This window comes from Chlorocebus sabaeus, chromosome 9, assembly GCF_047675955.1.
Source record: "Chlorocebus sabaeus isolate Y175 chromosome 9, mChlSab1.0.hap1, whole genome shotgun sequence".
Lineage (NCBI taxonomy): Eukaryota > Metazoa > Chordata > Mammalia > Primates > Cercopithecidae > Chlorocebus > Chlorocebus sabaeus.
In genome coordinates this window covers 114,891,611-114,917,014 of record NC_132912.1, presented here as the reverse complement: position 1 = coordinate 114,917,014, position 25,404 = coordinate 114,891,611, and the positions used below count along the sequence as shown (strand labels likewise).

At 38.9% G+C, this 25,404-nt stretch overlaps 1 protein-coding gene across 6 annotated transcripts in view; it reads left to right on the top strand.

Annotated features, from left to right (window-relative positions):
- Window positions 1-25,404, top strand: part of GPAM (glycerol-3-phosphate acyltransferase, mitochondrial) — a 63,584-nt gene that overhangs the window by 15,201 nt on the left and 22,979 nt on the right. The window contains exons 1-8 of one of the 6 annotated variants that reach the window (XM_007964096.3): window positions 14,545-14,667; window positions 15,460-15,557; window positions 16,541-16,671; window positions 17,773-17,895; window positions 20,287-20,360; window positions 22,613-22,726; window positions 24,496-24,642; window positions 25,272-25,368. In XM_007964096.3, coding sequence (XP_007962287.1) covers window positions 16,570-16,671; window positions 17,773-17,895; window positions 20,287-20,360; window positions 22,613-22,726; window positions 24,496-24,642; window positions 25,272-25,368 — 657 coding nt within the window. In that variant the 5' untranslated portion in view covers window positions 14,545-14,667; window positions 15,460-15,557; window positions 16,541-16,569. Of the gene's footprint in view, window positions 1-14,544; window positions 14,687-14,707; window positions 14,744-15,459; window positions 15,558-16,540; window positions 16,672-16,697; window positions 16,805-17,772; window positions 17,896-20,286; window positions 20,361-22,612; window positions 22,727-24,495; window positions 24,643-25,271; window positions 25,369-25,404 lie in introns of those variants that run through there. The other 5 variants (XM_038009561.2, XM_038009563.2, XM_038009564.2 and 2 more) reach the window with 5 other exon arrangements.

Genomic DNA, 25,404 nt, shown 5'->3' with positions numbered 1-25,404 from the left:
TGGAAACTAGATTGATAACACTCTTTACTCTGGAGGCCTTTTCTTTTGGGAAATCTGTAAGTTAAAAGCCAAAGACAGTTACACAGAGTATGTTTAGAACACCCAAGAGAATAAATTTTCCAAAAGAAAATATTTGAGCTTTTATATGTCAGATTTCTTTAGAAGTATTCTAAAAATTCTAAATGTCTTTAGAAGTATTCTAAAAATTAGCCTTAGTTGAACTTAGATTGATCTTCCTTTCAATTAGACTTAATGAGTGAGGTTCTATCTTACCTTGAAGTCATTAGAAAAAGAATAATCCAATTGCAAAGTAGTTCAGCTTCTCCTCTTCAGGAAAATTCTTTCCTTTTGAGAAAGACTGATTCTGAGGGAGGAATGATAAAAATAAGTCTTCTAGCCATGCCTAGTTTTTCCCTTTCAAGCCTTTTCAAGTTCCTTCTTTCAAGAGTATTGGACATATGTGTGTTTACCTCCCAGCCTCTGCTTGGTCTTGTTCTAGATCGTGGCATTCTGTTCTGTGTAGACCACCCCGTACACTGGAGATCAGGGCGTCTAGTCTTCCTTGTAGTCACATGTTTCCTCTACTCTGACCCAAGGAGTGGGGTCAGGGAGAGAAGATGGGAACTCTGCTGCCTACCTTAGATGCATTCCTGCTCTAGGAGTTACAAAGTCATAAGCCCCCAAACTGTGGTTCACACATCCCTCCTTGAATGTTTTTATTCCTAAGGCTATCCTTGTTCAGGACTCTTGATAGTTATAACAGCCATGCACCCTCTCCTTTTATAAGTAGCTAATCATGTCTTGTGCTTAGACATTCAACAATTAGATACTGAGCATCTGCTTTATGCAAGGTACTGTTAGGCACTAAGAATGCAGGGGAAAAGTCAAGAATGCCATTTGAGAGAGAGAGAAGGGCAGATATTAAATGATTAATTCTACAATTAAATGTTTAGTTATAATTGTGGTCATTCCTATGGGGAAGAAGCTTAAGAAAGGGGCCTGACTTAGTCTGAAGGGTCCACAAAGTTTTTCATGAGGTCATGAGTCCCGAGCTGTGTTATGGAGCATGAGTTGGAGAGGAGATGTGGTGGGGACCACTGCAGGCAGAGCAAATGCCAGGGAAGGGCAGAGCCTGGCTTTCACGGGGAAGTGAAAGAAAGCCAGGGTGACTGGAGTCAGAGAGAGAAAGTGTATGTGGAAGGAGATGGGGGTGGTGAGATTAGCAAGGGCGGACTGAGCCAGGTATTTGACACGTTACAGGCTTTAGTTTTTGTTCTAAAATCGGTAAGGAATATATGGAAGGATTTTAGTCAGTTGGAATGGTGACAAGGGAGAGAGATGGGGGTATCTGGCGTGGTGCATTTGGCACGCTGTGTTTTCAAATGCTTGGTCTGACTGATGCGTATGGGATGTCTGGATGGGTAGCCAGTGCAGAAATAGATGTGGGGTGTCCAGGCAGTGAGTTTTTGTGCCCCCCAGTGAAGATGGTGATATTTTGGATTAGGATAGTGCAGGTGGAGAGGGAGATAAGGGGATGATGAGTTTAAAGCTATTTAAAAGGTAAAATTGTTTAAGAGTTAGTGTTCTATTGGATGTAGGAAGAAGTCAAGAACTTCTAGATTCTTCGTCTGCTGAGGAGATGGTATGAAGTGAGAATGAAGGAAGGACTTGAGCCAGCAAAACATGCCAAGAGAAAACATCTAGGTGGGTAGAAAGAAATGCAGGAGAGCATGGGGTTGTGAAAGCCAAGGGACTGCCTGGCTCTTTACACCCAGAGCCGCGACTTGCTCAGCAAGCCATCTCTACCCAATAATCTGCCATCAGGTTATACAACAGTAGAAAGCTTGGAATGAGTCTGGGCTTGTCCACATTAGAATCTAGTCCACATTCGGATCTCTTTTCCAGAAGGCAAGATGCTTTGTTTTCACATCATTCCAGCCAGCGTCTCAGCTCCCCAAGCCATCTTGGACAGCATCTTTTAAGAACCAATGGTGATGTTTAGGGAAATGGTCTTAAGCAATACTTAGGAACAAAAGGTTTTCCTGAAAGACATAGCGTCTACAGAGATGCAATTTTAAGCAAAGCAAAGACAAGTTTTTATGATGTTATATAGTGTAGCCTGGCTTGTGAGAAGCTCCTAAGTCTCTTCATTCTACATTAGGACTTTGGTTTATCTCAGCCCAACCAGAACTGTCATTGATGTGGTATGATTGTCATTAGAGCTGTTCACAAATGTTTAATTATCTGGGATATATGGTAGGATTACACTTCTTTACCCAGCAAAGCAGATTAGGAGCCAGTGTACAACTTACTCCACTCTCTTTTCCAGCCTTGGCAAACACGAAGGTATCTGTCAACATGGAACCTTCCTCAGCCTGGGTTCCTCAGTGACCATTATGAGCAGAGTCCCAGAATAACCTGCTGTTGACATGTAGTATAGGCAAGATATAAACTCTGTTGTTTCAAGACTAAGACTTTTGTTACTGTATTATAACCTAGCCCATTCTGACTGATAGAGAGTCACCCTTCCTAGAACAAAGTAACTTTAAGTGTTCATATGAGTTTCAAAAATTTTAGGACAAATTTTGCCAGGATCCAAGCTCAAAGCAATAGCATTTTCTCTTTTGTCCCCAAAGTATCTGCAAGAAGTATGTTTTCCAAGCATAAGGTTTTGGCAGCCTAGCCCTGAGATGAGGCTCACCGAAGAACTAGAGCCACTTCCAAAGCAAATCCTAAAAACAATTATCATAGTGTTTTCAGACCTGGGATCTGCTAGTCCAGCTTTAACTGCCGTGTTCTTGCCTAGGCTGGCTGAATAATACAGCCCTTGTATGTTTGGGTTTAGTATCAGGTAGACGCTGAATTCAAAGTGCGTTTCTGCCACTTTACAGATTCTGACCTCTCCTGGTGCCTCAGTTTCCCCATCTGAAAAATGGGAGTAACAATAGTTTCTAACCCACGGGTCTGTTGAGAGGACAGGTCCATCATCTGCCTGTTTGCCCTCAGATCTATTCCCCATCCTTCCCTGCTCTACTCTAGATCTTAGGACAACGCCCCCTTGCAAACTTATTCCTCAGGCTACCTTGAAGCTTGGGTCAGCCCCAATTGGCCGAGAGAGGATAAAAGTCATGGTGTCTCCCTGTTTCTCAGGTGGTACCTTCAGCAGTGGTGGCTCCATGGTTTTGGCTCCTCCTGGGCAGGGCCCCCTCCTTGGTCCCAGTTGTAGCCTATGAGGTGATGGCTCGTGGCTCTGTCAACACCCGTCTTTGCCACTCCAGCCTGAGGCAGGGTAATGATCTTGTGTTGCTGCTGATCTCTGGGCCTCGCCCTTCTCCTTTTGTCCTCTCTGCTCTTCCAGGACCTTTCTAAGTAGTTTTCTGTATTAACGTCTCACTAGTGAACTGTCTGGAAGGGGTTCTTTTTTCCTGATGGCACCATGACTGGCACAGGTGATTATTTGAGAAAATGCCTCGAAAGTACTTAGAATAGTGCTTGGCACATAGAAATTGCTCAATAAAGGGTAGCTAACAAAACGTACTTACTTTCTTCCTTACCGAGATGCTCTGCTGCCAATTCAACCCAGGCAGGCCGGCCCGTGAATACAACATAGCTCCTGAATCATTGCCCACTTCTTCTCTCCCTGGTTGACCAAGTCCATAGACATAGGCTTCTATTTTGATTCACCCTTCTCTAATCTTACGAGGTAAAGGGTATTCACATACCTCCATGACATTTATGACACATGTCAGAATTTTATTTTGAAATTTCCAAACTTTTTACTATGGCTTACAAAGACCTGGTCTGCCTGCGTTTCCAATTCCTCCCTCTGCCATTTTCTCACTTATCCACTCTAGCCACACTGGTCTTGGTTCAGTTCTCACTCTCTGCCAAGCTCTGCCCTCCCTCCGGGCTTTGGCATGTACTCTTCCCTCTTCTTGGGAAAGGTCTGCTCTGGGCTCCTGTCTTGGCCCAGCCCTGCTCACACCCTGGCCTCAGTGTAGCTGCTCTCCCCTTTTAGAAGTCCTCCCTGACCGCCTTGTCCAATATTGACCGCCTCTGTTCTTCTCGGGAATGGATGCTGTTTGGATTCTTTGTTGCACTTAAAAAAAATTTCATCGTGATTTTAAGTTTGTTTATCTTTCTTCTTACTGTCTCCATCCCTACATACCATAGGCCATTAGACCATGAATTCCACAAGGGTAGGATCTGTGTGTGACTTCTTCATCTGTGTATCTTCAGCACTTAGCAGGATGCCTGCCACAAAAAAAGGCTCTCAGTCAGTGGGTTATGAATGAATGGATGAACGAATGAATACTGTATTACTCTGTATTTAAACAGCTTATGTCAAAATTCTCTTGCAGGCCAATAGTGATAATTTGGGGTATTCTACCCCTACTCCTTACCCTGTTGCTTGTGTTGTGTGGAAGCCAAGCAGAGGTCCTGGGTCGGCTCAGGCTGGTCCCCTGCCCCGTTGCACCTTGCCTGGGCTCTGCGTGGTACTCAAAGTTCCATTCCCTTCGTGACATACTCAGCCACTGGGACCTTCGCTGAGGTTTCTAAGGTGCTACACTCTCATTCTTCACAGTCCCCCCATCTTCACCCTTTTTTGAAGCCCTGCCACCTCCAAGTCTCTGCATCTGAAGGATCTCAGAGCTGAGCTACCATCAGACCCCTGAGTCCTGTCCCTTCTCAATGCCTGAGCCATCCTGGCCTCCACTCTTTTCTTGGACATTCTCTCCTCCCACAAGCCAGCTTGAGTCCATGAGAAAATAAAGGCCCATTTAGAATTTGTCTTCTTGGATACCAACCCCTCGAGCAGCTTCTCGTTTTTTTGCTTTTGATCACAACAAGGCAGTTAATTGCAATTACTTAGCCTCCTTCCAGGGCTTAGGAAACCTCAGGATTTAAACCACAGAGCCTGGCTATGCTCCTGGGAGAAGGGAAAATACCTTTCATTCCTTAAAAATGAGCAAAGAGTAGTTAAAAATTAAGAGACATCCAAGCTAATTTCTTAACTACTATGCTGTGCTAGTTATCCCATGCAGGGCCCCCGTTTCCCTCTAGAATTGGTGCCCTGCCCAGTGGCACAGCTAGTGGCTGGAGGCATGGAATACTACCTAGTTCCCACCGTGCTTTCTTCCTGGGGAGTTGAACCTTGTCATGTACCCTATCTGGTGGGACATGACCAGAGAGATCTCCCAGAAGCCTGGCTGCTTACTGCCTGGCTCCAGTGTGTTTGACGACCATCCTGAGAGACTGCTGCTCTAACCTGCCTCGTCACAAAGACCCTTTCCATTCTAGGATGTCTCAGTTGGACCTGGGCTTGGTGCATTCTTTGAACACTATGTCTTGTTATAACTAACTTCAATGTCCAGGAAAATGTGCTTGTTTTCCCTTCTGTTTGGCTCTGCCCTCCTCACTCTCCCTCCTAGAAAGAGGTCCCCGGATACCTTATGCTTGAGCCCAAGAAGTTTACATTATTATAAGCCATGATGTTTGGCCACAGTTCTGTCTTCTTTAAGACTTGGAAGCAAGTGTATATGTAAGAAGAAATATCAAAAATATTTTAGCTTGGGAGCAATCGTTTGGGACTAAGGAAATAGTTGTCTGTGTCTGTAGTGTGGGCCCACTTTTCTTGGTGAAGCATTTTGGAAGATTCTGCCTTCTCTAAAAGAAGGAAGAATATTCATTATTTGCTTCTCTGAATTATTCAGTTCTGAATTATGATTTCATAAACCAATATATATGTGATGGGTAACGCAATTAGCAATCCAAGTGTGGGGTACCGTTACAGACATTTCCAGCCAACACCATGCTATTCCAGTCATCCTTTAATGTCTCTTATTTGAAGCTTAGTCTATTGATTGGTTTCCTGATGAGGCAGGTTTCAGTCAAAATGAAGTCCTTCTTATGCCATAAATGTGGTAAAAGTAAGTCAGAGGGGTTTCCTTTTCTTCTGGCCTAAGACCCTTTCTTCTTCTTTTTTTTTTTTTTTGATATGGAGTCTCACTCTGTTGCCCAGGCTAGAGTTCAGTGGCACGATCTTGGCTCACTGCCACCTCTGGCTCCTAGGTTCAAGTGATTCTCTTGCCTCAGCCTCCTGAGTCGCTGGGATTACAGACACGTGCCACCACGCCCAGCTAATTTTTTGTATTTTTAGTAGAGAGGGGGTTTCACCATGTTGACTGGGATGGTCTCCATCTCTAGACCTTGTGAAAGACTTAAAGGCAGAATCTAAGGTCATCTTCACTGCCACCCCTCAGCATGTGATACACTGGTAGGGACTATTTCTAGACATTCTCTTATTATTTTTAAAGAATGTTTGAGTCATTCTAGCAATAAGATCCAGGCTCAAATATGATAGGAAATGCATGTATTTATTTGCAGCTATTTAATTGTGCATATTTTATTTTATCCAATGAGATCTTGAATTTCTAAAAACAGGGACTAGAGTGTATCCTCCTCACAGAGTATAGGTAGGCAGTAAAGAAGTTTTTGATTAATTGTTTAAATAAACTGGGCTTGGGATGTGTTACAATAGGGATCTAAGCTGCCCATTTCATTAAAATGAACATGCGTGGTGACAATCAGGAATGTATTTACCCAAGAGTAATGAAAGACAACATTGTAATGGCTTACACAGGTAGAGATTTGGCAAAATCCAGAGGTGTGTGTCTTGGGTTTGGACATTGAATTATGTAGCAAACGGGAGAAAAACGAAAAAGGAAGTAGTGCCAGCTGTGTCCTCTTTTACTAGGAAATAAAAACTTCTTCAGGAATCCTCAGTTTGCCTTGCTCTCAGTTCACATTGCCCAGAACTGGGTCATGTGACCATCTTGGCTAGAAGGATAGTTGCAGTATTAGGGAACAAGATTATCATAATTGGCTTAGATACCTTGATTCATTCTTTTTTCAGAGCTAGACAAGAGATCACCCTGAATATAATCAGAGGGTGGAAATACGTCTTGAACAGGTAGGTCTCAGTGACTGCCCCAAATCAGCTGGAACTAGGGAAGTGAATTCTGGAAGCTACAAGTCAATGAACTTGATGCTGATTTTTGAAACTTTTTGAAATAATGATTAAACAGGAGTAGTATAAATATTCTAGACTATAAGCTTGAAGGGAGGAGGTATGGTGCTGTCTTGTTCAATGCTGTATCTACAATAGCTTGGGTGGCAGGAAGTAGATGTTCTATAAATATATACTGAATAAATAAATAAACAAAAGCAGCCCAAAGAAAAGTAGGCCATAATGAGAAGAGCATGGATCCAGTAGGAATAATTCATGCCAAGCTACTTCCTTTAAAAATTCTTGATAGAACAATCATTATATTTTATATAAGGGAATTTAATAGATACTTTATCATTGGATTCTGGCAAGTCAGTTGACAATGTCCTTACAATATTCTTGTAGAGCAATGCTATTATACATAGGTAGACCTGCAGCTACTTGAACAAATGCACCCAGGGAAGTTTGGTCAGCGAATCTGGATCAGTCTGACGGGGAGCCTCTGAACAGGGACTATTAGGAAGGCAGCATGAATTATTGTCAAGAATATGAGGTTTAGTATGAGAAAGGCCTAGGTTCAAATTCCTTCTGTGCTGCTTTCTGTCTGGTTGATTTGGGCAATTTATTTAATTACTCCGAGCCCGTTTTTCTTATCTGTAAATTAAGGATCATAATATCTTGCAGCTTCATCATGAGAATGAGCCATGTTAAAATGTAGCAGGTATACTGGTCAATATGTAGGATGGCAGAACAAAGATTTTAAAATACCTTGAAAATCTGGAAAATGCCAAAACAAAACAAAATGCAGTGTACACAGAGGTACACATGCATTACTATCACAAATGCAGGGTATGCCCCATTTTCATAATTGGCTTAAGTATTATGATTCATTATTTTTTCAGAGTTGGCCAGGAGATGGTCCTGAACAAAATCATAGAGAGGGAAACAGAGAGCGAATAGCTTCTCTGTTGGTACAATGGGTGGGACCAGATTTTTATAGGATCTAATCAGACTCTCCTTATGAAGACAGGAAATCTAACATCTGGTAACACCACCCTGAAAATAAAAGGCAACCAGCTTGGGTAATGAAAGACTGTATTACTGTGTATATAGAATTTGTAGTGCTGTCACTCTTCTTGTTCCTATGATCAATAATGTGTGTCCTCCTCTTTTTTCCTTATGAATCTGGCTAGAGGTTCATTAACTCTACTGATTTTCTCGAAGAATTAGCTTTCAGTTTCAATTGCTTTTTATTTTCCTACTTAAAAATTTTTCTGTTTTCATTGATATCTGCCCTTTATTATTTTCTGTTTTTGTTTTGCTTACTTTGGGTTTAATTTACACTTTTTTCTTAAGGCTGAATCTGAGATCAATAATTTGAGATCTTTCTTTTTTTCTAGTATAGGTGCTTTAGTACCATACATTTCTGAGTACTGTTTTAGCAATATGATATATTGTGTTTTCATTATCATTTGGTTCAAGGTACTTACTAATTTTCATTTTTATTTCTTTTTTACATCATGATTTTTTAAAAGTATGTGAGTTTCCAAATAGTTAAAGATTTTCCAAATACCTTTAAGTTAGTGGTTTCTAATTTCTACTGTGCTCAGAGTATGTGTTTTATATGATTTGGATCCTTATATGTGCATTGAGACTTGTTTTATGGCCCATAATATGATCTATCTTGGTGGATGTTCTGTGCACACTTGAATGTTTATTCTCCTGTTATTGGGTGGAGTGTTCTATAAATGTCAATTAGACCAAGTTGGGTTTATAGTGTTGCACAAGCCTTTTACATCTTTATTAAATTTTTACCCACCGTTCTATTAGTTATTGGGGGAGGGATATTGAAATGGCTGACTGCAATTGTAGAGTTTTAAAATTTTTTCTTGCAATTCGATTAGTTTTTGATTTATGTGTTTTGAAGTGCTGTATTAGAGGAATAAATATGTAGAATCGGTTTGTCCTCATTATGAATTGACCCTTTTATCACTATAAAATGATCCTCTATATTTCTGATAATATTCTTTGTATTGCAATTATATGTTATTAATATAACCACCTATATTTCTTTTGATTAGCATTAGTATAGCATGCTGTTTTCTAACCTTTTACTTTTATTTGTCTTAATATTTAAAGTAAGTTTTTAAATAGGTAGCGTATCATTGGATCTTCATTTTCTTTCCAATCTGACAATATCTGCCTTTTCATTAGGGTGAATACTTATATGAGCTTAAATCTATCATCTTGCCATGTGTTTTCTCTTTATTCTATATATTCTTTCTTTTCTCCCCCATCATTTACTGCCTTCTTTTGAATTCATTAAACATTTTAAAAATTCAACTTAAGCTTCTTTGTTGGTGTGTTAACAATAACTCTTAGTTTTGCTTTCATAGTAGTTGCTTTAGGAGTTAAAGTATACATCTTTAACTTATTACAGTTTACCTTCAAGTATATTATACCACTTAGTGCATAAGATAAGAATCTTACAACAGAATACTTCTCCCTTCCTGGACTTTGTGCTGTTGTCATCATACATTTTATTTCTACATATGTTATAAGCCCCACAAAATATTGTTTTTGTTTGTGCATTAAGCAGTTATCTTTTAAAAGGGTTTTAATGACTGACATGGTGGCTCACTCTTATAATCCCAGCACTTTGGGAGGTCAAGGCAGGCGGATCACTTGAGGTCAGGAGATCGAGACGGGCCTGGGCAACATGGTGAAACCCCAACTCTACTAAACATACAGAAAAAAATTAGCCGTGCATTGTGGCGGGTGCCTGTAATCCCAGCTACTCGGGAGGCTAAGGTATAAGAATTGCTTGAACCTGTGAGGAGGTTTCAGTGAGCCGAGATCATGCCACTGTACCACTGCACTCCAGCCTGGGTGACAGAGTGAGATTCCATCTCAAAAATAAAATAAAATAAATTACAATAAAAGGGTTTTAAAAATAAGAAAAATCATTTACCTACATATTTATGGTTTCTTAAGCTCTTAATTCTTTTGCATAGATTCAGAATTCCATCTGATAGCTTTTTTTTTTTTTTTTTTTTTTTGCCTGAAAGACTTTCTTTAACATTGCTTGTAGAACTAGCCTGCTGGTGATGAATTCTTTTGGCAATTTGATGTCAAAATATGTTTTTATTTTGTTTTATTTTGATATATATATAAAGCATATAAAATGTACATATTATATATTAATATAAAAGAACTCTTGATTGATAGGTTCTTCATTCAGTACTTCAGATGCTGCTCCACCACCTTCTGGTTTGCATTTTTCTGATGTGAAATCTGCTGTCATTCTTATCTTTGTTCCTCTGTACAGTAATGTGTATATATATATATTTTTTATCTCTGATAGCTTTTAAGATTTTCTCTTTATCAGTGGTCATAGGCATTTTGATCGTGATGTTTCTTGGTATGGTTTTATTCATGTTTCTACTGAGTTTGTTGAGCTTTTTGGGTTTATGAGTTTATAGTTTTGGTCAAATTTGGAAAGTTTTCATCAATTATTCCTTCAAATACTTTTTTCTGTCCTCCCTAATCTATTCTTATGTCATATTTCTCATTTTCTTCAGGGACTACAATTGCATGTATACTAGGCTCACTGATACTCTTTTACTTTCAGTATTTTTCTTCCTTCAGTGTTTCATTTTGGATAGTTTCTATCACAATGCTTTCAAGTTTGTTTATTTATTTATTTATTTAATTTTTTTTTTTTTTTTTTTTTTTTTTGAGACGGAGTCTCGCTCTGTCGCCCAGGCTGGAGTGCGGTGGCGCAATCTCCACTCACTGCAAGCTCCGCCTCCCGGGTTCACGCCATTCTCCTGCCTCAGCCTCCCGTGTGGCTGGGACTACAGACGCCCGCCACCGCGCCCGGCTAATTTTTGTATTTTTAGTAGAGACGGGGTTTCACCGTGTTAGTCAGGATGGTCTCGATCTCCTGACCTCGTGATCCGCCCATCTCGGCCTCCCAAAGTGCTGGGATTACAGGCGTGAGCCACCGCTCCCGGCCTAATTTTTTTTTTTTTTTGAGACTGTGTTTCGCTCTGTCACCCAGGCTGGAGTGCAGTGGCAGGATCTCGGCTCACAGCAAGCTCCACCTCCTGGGTTCACGCCATTCTCCTGCCTTATCCTCCCGTCAAGTTTTTTACTGTTTCTTTTTTAGTAATGTCTAACCTATTAATCCCGTGTGTGTGTGTGTGTGTGTGTGTGTGTGTGTGTGTGTTAGGGTGTTAAAAATCTCAGATAGTGGTTTTATTATCTCCTAGATGTTTGTGTCTTTTTTTTTTTTTTTAAGATTTTTCACATCTCTACTTCCCATGCTCAGTTTATTTTTTCTACTTGTTGAACACATTGAATACAGTCATAATTACTTTCTTAATGTCCTTGTTCTCTTATTTTATCTGTCATTTCTGGGATGCTTTCAATTCATTGATTTTTTTTTCTCATTACTTCCTTGCTTCTTTTTGCATGCCTGATAATTCTGATTGGATTCCAGATGTTGCAAATTTTACCTTGTTAGGTGTTGGTTATTTTTAATTTCCTGTAAATATTCTTGTGCTTTGCTCTCGGACACTTTGTTCTTAAAAACAGCTTAATCCTTTGGTGGCTGGCCTTTAAGATTTCTTAGATAGAATCAGAGTAGCTTTTACATTAGGGCTACTTTTGCCCCACTACTGATGCAAAACCATTTGAATTGTGAATTATGAGGTTTTCCAGTGTGGCTTCCAGGATCAGGCACTATTTCTGGTCCTGTAGGTTCAGCTGGGTACCCTTCTACTCTGCCTTGTGGGAGCAGAATTAATTTCCTACCCTGTGCAAGCTTTAGTACTTGCTCTCTCTTTTGTTCATACATGATTATTTCCTACCCTTAGGTAGCTTCCTCACACACATGCTCTAATAAGCAGAAGACTGGAGTGAGATCTGTTGTAGATCTCCACAGCTCCTTCTTTCTCTGTGTAGCTTTCTCCTTGCTGATATACAACTCCCAGTTCCAGCTGCTTTGGCCTCCCTGCTCTCCCAGTTCTATCTCCTCAACTCAGGGAGTCTGCCTAGCTCTTTTGTGCTGCTCCCTCTAGTTAGTAAATCAAGGCAATCATAGGACCACCTCATTTGTTTTCCCTCCTCAAGGACCACTGTCCAGCACAATGTTTAAAAGTGAGTCTGTCTTATAAACGCCTGCTTGTTTTTGTTTTTAGTTGTTTTAGGCAGGAGAGTAAATTCAGTCCTGTTGCTCCATCTTAGCTGGCTAGACTGGATTGCTATAAATTACTGTGGCTCTCTTCATAAAACAGATTGCCAAGGGTGTCACCTGTTTCCAAAACAATTGTTAAGTAACATGAAACACCTGACATTGCAATGTACATCAGCTTCTCAGTAATGACTGTGCAACAAACAGGCATTACCAAAGAGTTGCCTATAAATGAATTTTATGTAAGATGATCCATTTTTCCCTTTGGCTTACATTTTAAAACTCCTGTGGTATTCTCTCTAGTGAATTTGTTGTTACTTTCTCTTTAGTAGTTACTTCAAACCCTAATACTTTCCCCTATTTTCTCCCTTCTTTCTTTTTTTCCTTGTCATGGGCCAATAACCTGTATACAAAATTTCATAATGTTTTGGGGTTAAAATTCATCTTTCTCTAGTTAGCATAAAGTGCTTGAGTATTTAAGTGTGTGCTTATTGCTAAGATTATGTGTGTGGGTTGAATAAAGACAGGGTCTTTAACCTCAAGAAGCTCAAAATCTTTTAAAAAATATGAATATAAACTCCCATTGTTTTTGATTGTTGCAAAAGAGGAGAACATTTGCATTTTGGGGTGGATTTATACACAGAGGCATAAGAAAGTTCAAGATTTACACACAGAGGCATGAAAAATTCAAGAGAAAGATTTTTTTTTTTATTGTTCCTTAGCCCCAATAAGTACTGAGTGCTTACTATACAACAAGAGACTTTGGTGTTAAGAGACTGAGGCAAGTCACTGACATAATGTGTTTGTAATCTTCTAGAAGACTTGACAGAAATTGAGAAAGATCCAAGGTGTGGTATTGTAGTACATATTTGAGATGTCACAGGGGAGTGTGGTTATTGAGGGCTGGAGAGATTAGGGAAGGCTTGAAGAACTAGTTCAGGAAGGAACTGTGGAGTTTCAGGGAGAACTGTATAAGCAGAATTAAGAGGATGAGTGCCCATGGCTTGTCTAAGAACAACCAGAGAGGAAGTAAAAGGCTTCTGCTGGAGAAGAGGGAATAGCAGAGGCCTCTCTGTGGAGGCCTTATTGTGTTCCAGGCTCAGGCATTTGTCCTATGAGGGGCTGTAGATGATTTTTTTCCAGGTGGATATGCACGAAGATTTGTATTGAATAGGGGATTAGGATTAGTGAGTATATGAGGGACAAGGACTGGCAGCAGAGGCTTGAGGGAAGGGCATATGCCTTAATCATCTTTGTATTCCCAGATCCTAGTTCATACTTAATGTTTGTTGCTTGAGTGCATGTAAAAGTTTATTTATTATAATTATATTTCGAGACAGGGTCTCATTGCCCACGCTGGAGTGCAGTGGTGTAATTTTGGCTCACTGCAACCCCTTGCCTATCAGACTCCAGCAATCCTCCCACCTCAGCCTCCTGAGCAGCTGGGACTATAGGTGTGTGCCACCACCCCCCGGATAAAAAAGGTTATTTTTCCTTCTAAATTGTTAATGCTCTTGATAATCATTGGCCTTGCCAATGGCATGACAAGTATTGTGAAAGAACTTCATGGTCAGTGTTATTTTGTTCCAAGGGCTAAAGGTAGGCCAACTTCAACTCAGACTCCTTCAAGTCATTTTTTAAAAATTATATTTTAAATTAACTAAATAGTTGCATATATTTAGGGGGTACAAATCAATGTTATGACTTAATACAATGTGGAATAACTGAATCAAGCTAATTGACATATCCACCTCAGATACTCCTGTTTTCGTGGTGAGAACTTTTGAAATGTACTCTTAGCGATTTTGAATTGTATAATACATTATTTACTATATTCACTATGGTGTGCAACATATAGTCCAAAGGGGAAAAAAAGTCCTTATTTCTCCTAATTCAGGCTTTTTATCCTACAAACCTTATTTGCTTCTTTACATATCTCATTCTCCTCCTTAAAGGAAAAGGCACTCAGCCACTTTTGTAGAAATTACACGGCATGGCCATTTGCAATCCCCGCCTCTCCCATTCGTAATAAATCCTACGTAGTCTTACAGATCTCATAAAAATTCAGACCACACACATAACCTGATAGCCCACGCGCACATTCCCAACAAAGCCTGGAAGAGGGACAAGCTCCCAGATAAGCTGAATTCACACAAAGCAGAATGAGGTACCCACACACACTCACACACGCATGGCCTAGGCAGTGTAACCATCTGTCCAGGCGCTCACACACTATCTTTAGCCACACACAGGCACGCACAGTCGAGTACACACGTTTCACCCTAGGATCCACGCACGCTCCCCGAGACCCGCAGGCCGGGCCCCGCCCCCGGCGCTGGCTCGCCGGTGGCCTGCGTCAATTCCACGCGCCGGTTGCGTCATCATGGTGCGCCATTGCAGCAGGCATTGGCCGGGACTTGAAGTGCGGGCTGCTGCAGCAGCCGAAGCCGGAGCTGCTAGGGTGCGAACTGCGAGGACAGGTGTGGGCTGCGGGAGGCTGTTCTGGCCGGGAGCGCCGGGACAAGTGCGTGGAGCTGGTGCGACTCCTGCAAGTTGCTGGGCAGTTGTGTCCCCTTTTCCCCGACCCCCGAGCTCCGCGCTTCTCCCTGAGAAATGGGTCGGGCTCGTGCAGGGGTGGGGGCAGGATTCATCTCTTCTAGGGGGACCAGACTGGGGCATGGGTTCCCCTGGGTTGGAAGGAGTCCTTATGGACTCAGTCCCCTAAGCATCTGCACGCGCGGAGGCGCCGCCAGCCAGCCTGTTTGGGTCCCTGGGGGACATTGAGGCAGCAAGGGGTGCTCTGAAAGCAGCCGGTATGCTGGAGATAATGGCAGCGTCACCATTGATTGGACTGAGCGCTCACTGTGTGTTACACACTGTTTTAGACCCTTTGTTTATATTATTCAGTCCTCTCAGCAACCCAGGAGGTAAGAGCTATCATTCTGCCCATTTTCCAGATGGGAAAACCAAGGCATAGAAGTTAACCAGCTTATGGTAATAAAACAATCACACAGATGGTAAGCAGTGGAAGATTTAAACCTCAGAGCTGGTCTTCCAGCCTCTGTCCTTTTCAGATCCTGCAGTCAGCTTCCCTCAGCGCATGCTGGCTGGTGCCTCTGGGATATTGCTTCTTTATTACTCCTTGACCTTGAGCGAACTGTGGGGAGGGAGGAAGTGCAAAATGTGGACCTCCTATTGGCACAAGCGAGCCTCTTTGTCCTCTCCTCATCCCCTCTTCACTTCGTTTTCTCAGGCAGACGCGGCTCCCCTGTTGTATGGACATTCTGCACCCGAAACTGATAGCTGAGTCCTGAAGTTTTATGTTATGAAACCGAAGAACTTTCATCCCAGGTGCATTGGTTTATTCTCTCCCCTAGCCTGTTATGTTAGATTGTACTTATGTTAAATTGTTAAGGACATAGGTGGTTATGCCGAGAATAGCAGTGACTGGAGCAAACCCATGTGGGGATTGTAAAGAGATTGGACTATGCCTTCCAAAGGAACACTATTAATCTAGACATGACCTTTCAGGATGTTAAAGGAATAATTTTAGGCCAGGTGAGAAATAGGTAAAATCAAAAATAATTTAAGGCTAGAGACTCTGTTTGAAAGTTTTATTTTTGGGGTTAATATCTATTTTAGGAGTTTACTCTTAGTGAACCTTTTTCCTTAGGGTGGAAAAAAGCTTATCGAAAAGGATGAAAACTTATACATCAGATATTTCAAAATAGTGTGCTTTTCTTTCAGAGCTTTGTAGCTTTGTATTACCTTTGTATTAAAAGTGAAAATGTTTCTTTTAGCACATCACAAGAAAATTAAAATCTTAATTCAGTTTAAGTAGGGGAACTTAAGGGGTGCCCTAATTGCCTTAATTAAATAAACATGCCTTCATTCTGACAGGAACTATTCAGTTATTAACAAAAACGAAATAAAAATAAGCTCTTATTTTCACTTGCAAATGACTGTTCATAGCTATTTTGTTTGGATACAATTCATAGTTATTTTGTTTGGGAACTATTTTGTTTGGATACTATATTTTGTTTGGATACTATTCATAGCTGTTTTGTGTGTTTACAAAGGATACAATGTTGTATCCTTATATATTCAGGAAGTCTTAGAATGCAAATGCTGATTTTTTTTTTTTTTCTAGTCAGGGCCACCTAACTGTGTTCATATAAACATAGCAAAGTCAGTTTTTACCTTGTGACTCAACATGGTAGAAGTCTATCAGTTCATTTGCTATCCCATTATGGAGCAAAGTAATGTAGAATTTTGAGTTCTGGTATTTACTCTTTTGATTCCTTGTTAATTTAAGTGGTGCATATTTTTTATAGCACATGATTTGGGAATTACACTTTGTGACATGGATGAATCTGCACTGACCCTTGGTACAATAGATGTTTCTTATCTGCCGAATTCATCAGAATACAGTGTTGGTCGATGTAAGCACACAAGTGAGGAATGGGTAAGTTTAGGATAAGCGTTAAAAGCATTCCGGCTAAAAATCTTAATAAAAACATCACTTCAGTGACATTTGTGAAGGTGCACATACTGGCAGCAACATAATATCACGTCGAGATTAATAGCTACAGAAACTGGTAAGTTTATGAAGCCTAATAAAAATTTTTATGGCATTATATTGGGAAGAATAAATGGTTAGGAAATTAATGTACACTGATGATGTTAGAAAACGAAACAATCATTTTGCATAGGAAAAAAACGTAGTAGTTTTGGGTCGGGTAAGAAATTTTTTCTTTCTTTCTTTCTCTTGGTGTGTACTTTCCATGAGTTATACTTAAAAAGCATGAATCTTATAATAGAAGTAAACTTTAAAAAATTAAAAATAGGAATGTATAGTATGAGTTCAATCCAAAAGGCATACATTTTCTTGGATTGTTTTTCCTATTTCAGTATAACATGACGTATTTTAAATATTATCTCAATTGTCTTTATATAAAAAATAGTGGGTTTTTTTTTCTTGCTTAATTTTGAGAATGTTATATCTGTATACCAGAGATTTGAGCAACTGAGCTCAAAGTTAAGCAGTTTTAGAATAGAAGAGCAAGGTTTGACCCTAACTGAACAGCATAGCTATAATTTAAATTCTGGTCTTTAAGTTCCCTTGGTAAGATAAAGGAATGTTACATAAGTTTACCTTTTTTTTAAATTTAAAGTAAAATTATAAAAACTTGCTCACTATGTAAGGCCTTCATGTTCTGTAGTGGGACTGTGTGATTTAAAAGGGGGTAAGGTTAATTGTTAGACTAGAGATCCAGGAGTCTGAATTTATTTATCTTGCTGTCAGAAGTCTGTTTGACCTTCTACAATTTAGTTTTTAAATTTTTGAATACTGCTTTCAGTGTGTAGCTGTTACTATGCTTGGGTGCTCAACGTTTGCTTATGTGGTAAGCTTTTATCCAAGTGTTGATCATGGAGGGAGTACTTAAATGAAAATCATTCCGAATATGCCAGAAGTTTTTCTTCTGTCCAAAATAGTTTTTGAGATCAAGTAGACAAGTATTCTCTTGCCATTTATAAACTTTTTTTTTTTCTTAATATTTGTCAGGGTGAGTGTGGTTTTAGACCTACTGTCTTCAGATCTGCAACTTTAAAATGGAAGGAAAGCCTAATGAGTCGGAAAAGGCCATTCGTTGGAAGATGTTGTTACTCCTGCACTCCCCAGAGCTGGGTAAGAACCTTACTGCTTATGGACCTTAATACTCAGCATAAAATATGATTTCCAACTTTGTAGTAGGCGGTCTTATTGGACTAAATTCACTTTCAGAACAGAGACCCATGTTTATGAACTAAATATTTCAAGTAAAGATGTTGACACACTTTTTGTTTCCATTCGTTTATTCAGTAAATATTGGTCCCATAATTGATACCGGGTAACATTCTAGTTCTTTTGAGGTTTTAGTAGGATTTTAAGGGGGAGAGTAGATCTTACTTTCAGTTAAGTCTTCAAAGGAGTTAGTGGGAACCTTCATGAACTTTTAGTTGTTGAACTTTAGCACTTAACATTAAAATCCTAGCAAGATAAGAAAGAGATAATGGGACAGAGTAAGAAGTTAAAGCTGTGACTTTGCTCTGAGCCTTTGCTAATGGAAGGTGTCTGTTGACTTTGTGATAGTGAAGGATTGTCACTAAAATGTTAGAATGAAGATTTAAGAGAGTGTATATGGGTTTGTTGATTGTATTTTGGTGAAAAAACACAAGCCATGCAATATCTTTTGCTTTACAGTGTAGTCTTTGAGAATAGTTGAGTGGGTGAGAGGTATGTTTTCGGTGGTAGTTGAAGAGAAGGACAAGTTAGCACAGGAACATAGAATTTCATGTGGTTGTGTTCGAAGGCAGTAGAATTGCCTTTTAAAAGTCATTTCTTGATGTTAAGCTTTCTCTGGGATCCAGTTACCAGGATGTAGAAATTCTGCCGTTTAAGTGCCTGCCATTTATAGAGGTTGCACTTGTGTGGCTAGGTAATTGTGCTGTGTGAATTTTCTGCTCAAGGTTGGCTTGGCAGAAAGTAGAATTCTGAATCTGATCTAAAGGGATTTACTAACACAGGAGAGATTTGTGTGGAACCCAAGCAGTTTATGTTAAATGTTCAGGTCTGCTGAAGAACGTCTTGTTATAAATATTGCTTCTTTTAAACCACAAGTACTTTGTTGCAAGAATTTGGTAGAATTCAAGGATCACAGAAATTTCTGGCCTAGGAGTAAGGCTAGTTCAGATTAATAGGCCACTTGAAATCAAGATTTAAACAGAATGTCATTTTCTTTTTAAATCTGATATCTAGTCTGATTCTAATTTTGAATGCTTAAAACAATAACTGCAAAGTGTTCTTAAGTCAGAGACTATATTTGGTGGTGGTGATGGTTTGGAGTAAGGGTAGATGGTACAACAGACAATTGATTTTTGCCCTACTAGAGTACCTGATGGAGTTGAACTTGATCTTGAATTACTTCCATGACAGGATCATTTAAAATAATTTGCTTAAAAATGTTTTTTTTTGATAACTTTATGATATTTGCTATCTTTTCTCTGAAATCCTATTTTCCTTTCCTTTAAAGAGATTACACTTAAGTGTTTTTATATTTTTTGTTGAGGGAACACTGTGCTTTTTCAGCATTTGAGTGTGGAACAGTTACTTTTTTGCCCATACTGATAAAACTATAGACTGTCTTTTCAGCAAAGCTATCTCAGGATTATCTTTCAAGATTACATGTAAAGATGGTGACCAGTAGACATGCGATTTCTCATTAAGTGGACAGTTATTTGGGTGTAATAGAAAGACCATACTCTTTAAATCAAGACATAAGATTGAATCCTAAACCTCTGCCAGCCTTAGTTTCTCACCTAGAAAATGGTGATAACTCTTATGTGTCAGGATTTTTGGGAGATTTAGTAAGCAACAATAACTGCATGGTCCTTAGCATGGTCTTTGTATTTTGGGAAACCTGAAATCTCTGACATTCTTGTAGCTTCACTTCTTTCAGGGTAGAGATGAGGAGTCGAGCAGGAAGGGGTACTATTTCCTTTGGTTTTAAGGTGTTTTTTTTTGTTTGTCGGTTTTTTGTTTGTTTGTTTTGAGACGGAGTCTTGCTTTGTCACCCAGGCTGGAGTACAATGGCATTGTGTTGGCTCACTGCAACCTCCGTCTCCTAGGTTCAAGCAATTCTCCTGCCTTAGCCTCCCAAGTAGCTGGGATTACAGGCGCCCACCACCACGCCCAGCTAATTTTTATATTTTTAGTAGAGATGAAATTTCACCATGCTGGCCAGGTTGATCTCAAACTGCTGACCTTAGGTGATCTGCCTGTCTCAGCCTCCCAAAGTGCTGGGATTACAGGTGTGAGCCACTGCACCGGGCTGGTTTTAAGATTTTAAAGATTAATTTTGAGTTTGTGACTTCCTTTGAAGGCTAAAAAGTACTTTTCAATAAAACTTTTTTCTTCACTTAGATTTTTGAGGCAATGTCTGTTTTTATGCTTGATATTAAAGTCATCAAGAACTTGTAATGAGAGCTCTTCATCAATCTAGTTGTTTATTTATGTCTACATTTACTTTGTTTTATATAGGACAGATTTTTCAACCCCAGTATCCCGTCTTTGGGTTTGCGGAATGTTATTTATATCAATGAAACTCACACAAGGTAAAAATAAATTTCTTGGTTTAATACATCTCAAAAGAAAAACTCAATAATAATCAGTTAATACACTTTAAGCTGAGTTGCTTTTTGTTATTGAGAGTTAATGGAATATGAGTTTCTGACACAAGAGACAGACATTATCTGAAAATTGGAAGCAGTATAGCCACAGAGAGAACTGTTACTGTTACCACTTGTGTACTTACAAATATTTTCAGGGGAGTGTAGATGTCACTTCTTTGACTTATATTGATTTTGCATATGAAGTATGCCAAAATGTGGGAAACATTTGTCTGAGGAGACTGGTAGGTTTGAATCTCTTATGATTTATTATGACTATTTAATACTTTTAAAAAAGTATAAATTACTGAAATCTGCCCAATCTGTAGGGTGTTAGAAGACATTTTCTGTATTGAGCAAATGCTGTTTGAGTTATTGTTTACCCAAGACTTGACTTAGAATTCGTAAAATCTCTAGGCATATGGGGATAGGCTTGTAAGCACCAGGGTGAGAGAAAAGGGTCTTTGTTTTATCTGACTCTAGGCCAGGGGACAAGGAAGGAGGGTCGAAAGGTTGTGTGAGTGTCTGTGAGGCAAGAGAATCAGTAGCCAAATGCTAGCAGTCCTTGTAATTCTAAAAATAGATACCTGGAGTAGGCAGGCAGATAGGCTCAGATGATGAGAAATACTTGAAATTCTATGCAAATTAGTGCAAGAAATCAACTACTTGAAGCCCTTATATTACTTCTCATAATTTGATGATTAGATCAAATATGAGAATGATAATACTCGCATATATAGTAAACTTTAAAAAATAGAACTGAAGTCTAAGATGAGCAGATCATTCCCAGGCTGCTGGTCTCTCTCCCTTTTTTAAATGTACGTTTAAATTTAAATTTAAAAAAGAGAGGAGAGACTTTGGTCCATTGAATTTTTTTTTGATAAGATGATAAGATCCTAAGAAAAGGGATGTCATAGAGTCTTCCTTATCTAAGTAGATATTTTATATAGAAAGCCAAGAGGTTTGTTTCTTGCCCTCAATTAGAGACAGTTAAGGAAAATTGCGTTTACCGTGATGACTAAGCAGTATGAAACTATTCAGTGAAATAAGCTGTATGTTCAGCTATTTAGTTCTTCTGTGTATTAAATGAAGCAAAGCCTAAAACATTTTTACACATTCACGTACAGAGTCACACACTCGGTCACTGTCACACTCATGCACATGTGCATACACACACACAATTCTTTCAGTCAGTTGCAAAGGGATTACATAGAGAGCTTGGACTTTGTACATTCCAAAAATATTTCTGAAAATGTTGGCTGAAGGAAGAGTTTAGGATTAATGTTTAATATATTGGGCCAAATTTTTGGAAGATTTAGACAAAGGAGGAAGAAAGAATGGCAGGAAGGAGAGGTGAAGAAATAAGTGATTCATAAACAGTTCTCTCTCAAGTTACTTTTTCTTTGCCCAGAATTGAGGGCATTCTGGGTCTTTTCAGAGTTAATGAATTGATAATACGATATCATGTAATCATTACAAATGGTTTCAAATTATTACATAATGAAAGCTTGTAGCATTCTTATTCTGAAACTTGTCTCTCCATCCTCCCATCTAAATACCTCATAGTAATTTGTAACTGACAGGAATATATTCTATCCCTCAGGTATATTTAAAATGTGAAGGGGAAAAAAAGTGAAAAATTCTGGCTTTGTTAGCCCAGAGTACAGATATTTAGATCATGCTTGACTTCTTTCAACTGATCAGCCTTGTCAATTCAATTAGTCAGCAATTATCTTAGGAAAAAACAAAAACTATAACAATAACAAAAAATTAGCCTTTAATCATAGGAAAAGACTTCTAAATTTATCTTTTATAGCCCATAGCTATAATTATAAACTGTATGGTTTATTAGAATAGATATAGCTTATATATAGCATTAAACATTTTTGCCTTTTTAATGGTATTAATAAAACCAGATGTTCTTATTTCTTTTGTTTTCATATTAGGGTTATTCAGTACAGTAACACTATTCAAACGTTAATACACAAATTCCAAGTTTCAATTTTAGCTGAGAGTACGTGAATAAAATTGGCTGCACAACATTCTGAACTACTAAGGAGAATTTGCTGTAGGAGAACCCTAAATCTCAGAAATGGATGACATTAGGCTTTGTTTTTATGGGTGGAAAATTAGTTTATGATTTAAGCAACTTGTTTTAGATTTACCTCTAATACTTCTCTGCTAAATCATTTTCACAGACACCGGGGATGGCTTGCAAGACGCCTTTCTTATGTTCTTTTTATTCAAGAGCGAGATGTGCATAAGGGCATGTTTGCCACCAATGTGACTGAAAATGTGCTGAACAGCAGTAGGTAAGGGGAGGACACAGGTGTAAAGGTGGGAAATGGCAGGGATGGGCAGTAGGAGTGGGAGGGGGAAGTAATTATCCTTAGTAACCTTTAGTTTCTCTGGGACTGTGTCTCAAGAAGTGTTCACATTTCCAAACATTAAATGTGAAGCTCCAAAGGAAACTAAAGAAAGGCAGGCAATAGATGCTTTGGTGACAGTGCCATGTGGGAATAGCAGTCTTGTGTTACGGATTAATAATCAAATGGGTTTCTAAAACATGAAAGGCAAATAGAAGTTCAGAGATGCACATATTTCCAGAATTCTCTGTTTTCTGTAATATAAATGTTGGAGACATTGAATTTCCTATTTTATAGCCAAAAGAGAAGTGAATTTGATATTTTTGCCAGTTACTGAGTACCTAGGTACAAATTCTTATCCTTGAAAGTCATTGCTAGAAATCTTAACAGAATGAGATACTGCCTTTGCTCTCACAGGAGCTTGCTTACAATAGGAAAGACTGATTGGAACTCAGGTGGAATGGGGAAATAAATATTCTAGAGTATGGGAGTTTGGGTGAAGGTGTTCCAAACTTCCATACTCCAGCATATTGATTCTAGAGTACTGGTCTCATTGGTGTGGCCAGTATTAGAGATCTACCTGGACTTGGGGAGCAGGAGATCAGGGTGAATTAAAAGGCTGCTTTGAATTCACAAGTGTCATTTGTAGACTCTTCGTTAACGTTTGTTAAGGCCTGAACAATGCTGGCACATAGTATGTGCTCAAGAGATACTTTTCGAATGGATGAATGAGTAGTTGATAATGGAGGTGCATCAGTCATGGCAATGACCTGTAGAAACATTCCTGGCCAGAATGCAATGAATGCTTTTTGGGGAATAGACTTGGGGTCATCAGTGTCCTGTGGTATTGGTCTTTTTGTATTAGTGAATTATGGGGCTGTGTGGAATTTTGCTGTACTTCACTAGTCTAAAATCAACACCAGTGGGATAAAACACAATTATTTGAAACTCTTAGGTTATTATATATTCTGTTTTCTTGTTAAAACCTTTAAGTATGTTTGTTTCATACAGATGTTTTGACTAGTAACTGGGATGTTAGAAGTGGTTTAAGGAGGTTGAACCTCATACTTTCTCCCTTAAGTCAGCTGGAAGATTTATAAAACTGGATTAAATGTTTTCTTTTATCTCACTGCTTATGATTCCGTGCTGTGCTCTTTTGATCTTGAGCTGTGCCTTTTAAAAACTACTGGTTTGAGTTGAAAAATTTTGTAAATATTTGTGTCCCTTTTTGGTCCCTCCCAGAGTTTTACATATATTTTTACTAATGGAGTCAGAATACAAATTAAAAGTAAATTAAGGCTTCAAAAGAAAAATCACACATTAATTTGGTTGTAGACTTTTGGATACCTCTGAATTATATGTCTAAAGGGATAACCTTTCTTTTTCTCTCTTCTGCTAGAGTACAATTTCGTGTCCCTCACACTTCAGTGGGAACATTCAAATGCACATAGTTGTCACCCAGTAAATTTGAATTAAATTCTTAAGTCCACTTTCCAGATTCCTCAGAGATTCTTTGATTTAGGAATATAATATTCTTAATATTTAGTAGATAGCCAGAAAGAGCACTTCTAGCTTGAGCTTATTCTTTCATGTTGCCACATTTTAAAGAGAACATGTATTTTGTTTTGTGATTTACAGCTGCAGTTTAGAAAATACTGAATACAGAATGTAGTATAGAACCAGTTACATTGTCTCTTTTTCCATTTTCATACCAGAGTACAAGAGGCAATTGCAGAAGTGGCTGCTGAATTAAACCCTGATGGTTCTGCCCAGCAGCAATCAAAAGCTGTTAACAAAGTGAAAAAGAAAGCTAAAAGGATTCTTCAAGAAATGGTTGCCACTGTCTCACCGGCAATGATCAGGTATTAAAAGGCCAGACAAAAAGCTTTTAATCACAGCCACGCTGATTTGAGCAAATAAGACTGAATTATTGAACTTTCGTAGCACAATTCTCTTTGTCCAAAAGATGTTTCAGTGAATCCTGATATTAAATTAAACTCTTCTTAAATTCTTCTTCAGCTTTCATGCAAAGTAGCACGGTGGTAGGCTTGAAGGTGCCTTCATCTCTGTTAATTGATAGCAGCCAATGTATTACTACTAACATCTGCTCATCTAGACTAGTTGTGAATCAACTTTCACATATCCGAGTCATAAAAGGAGTGGTTTGTGTACACCAGAGGGATCATTCTGCTCACTAAATATTCATTCACCTTGGTCATTTGCTTCTGCAGTATAAAATAGTTTTAGAGTGAAATATGATTGTAGCCTATAATAAATGGATACTTTTGTAATAGTATATATATATAAAGTTAGCTCTAGTTCAGCAGTTCAGATATACATGCATGCATGTGCGCGCACACACACAAAGTCATTTACAAGAAATTTTAGGTTGTAGGTCCATAAATTTAGACAGAAATCAACTGTGTATGCTTGTATGTAAAAATATATGTGTGTTCATTTATGTTGTTTTTTTGTTTGTACTTTGTTTCAGACTGACTGGGTGGGTGCTGCTAAAACTGTTCAACAGCTTCTTTTGGAACATTCAAATTCACAAAGGTCAACTTGAGATGGTTAAAGCTGCAACTGAGGCAAGAATTTCTGTGAATCTGTTACCCCATTTTCCC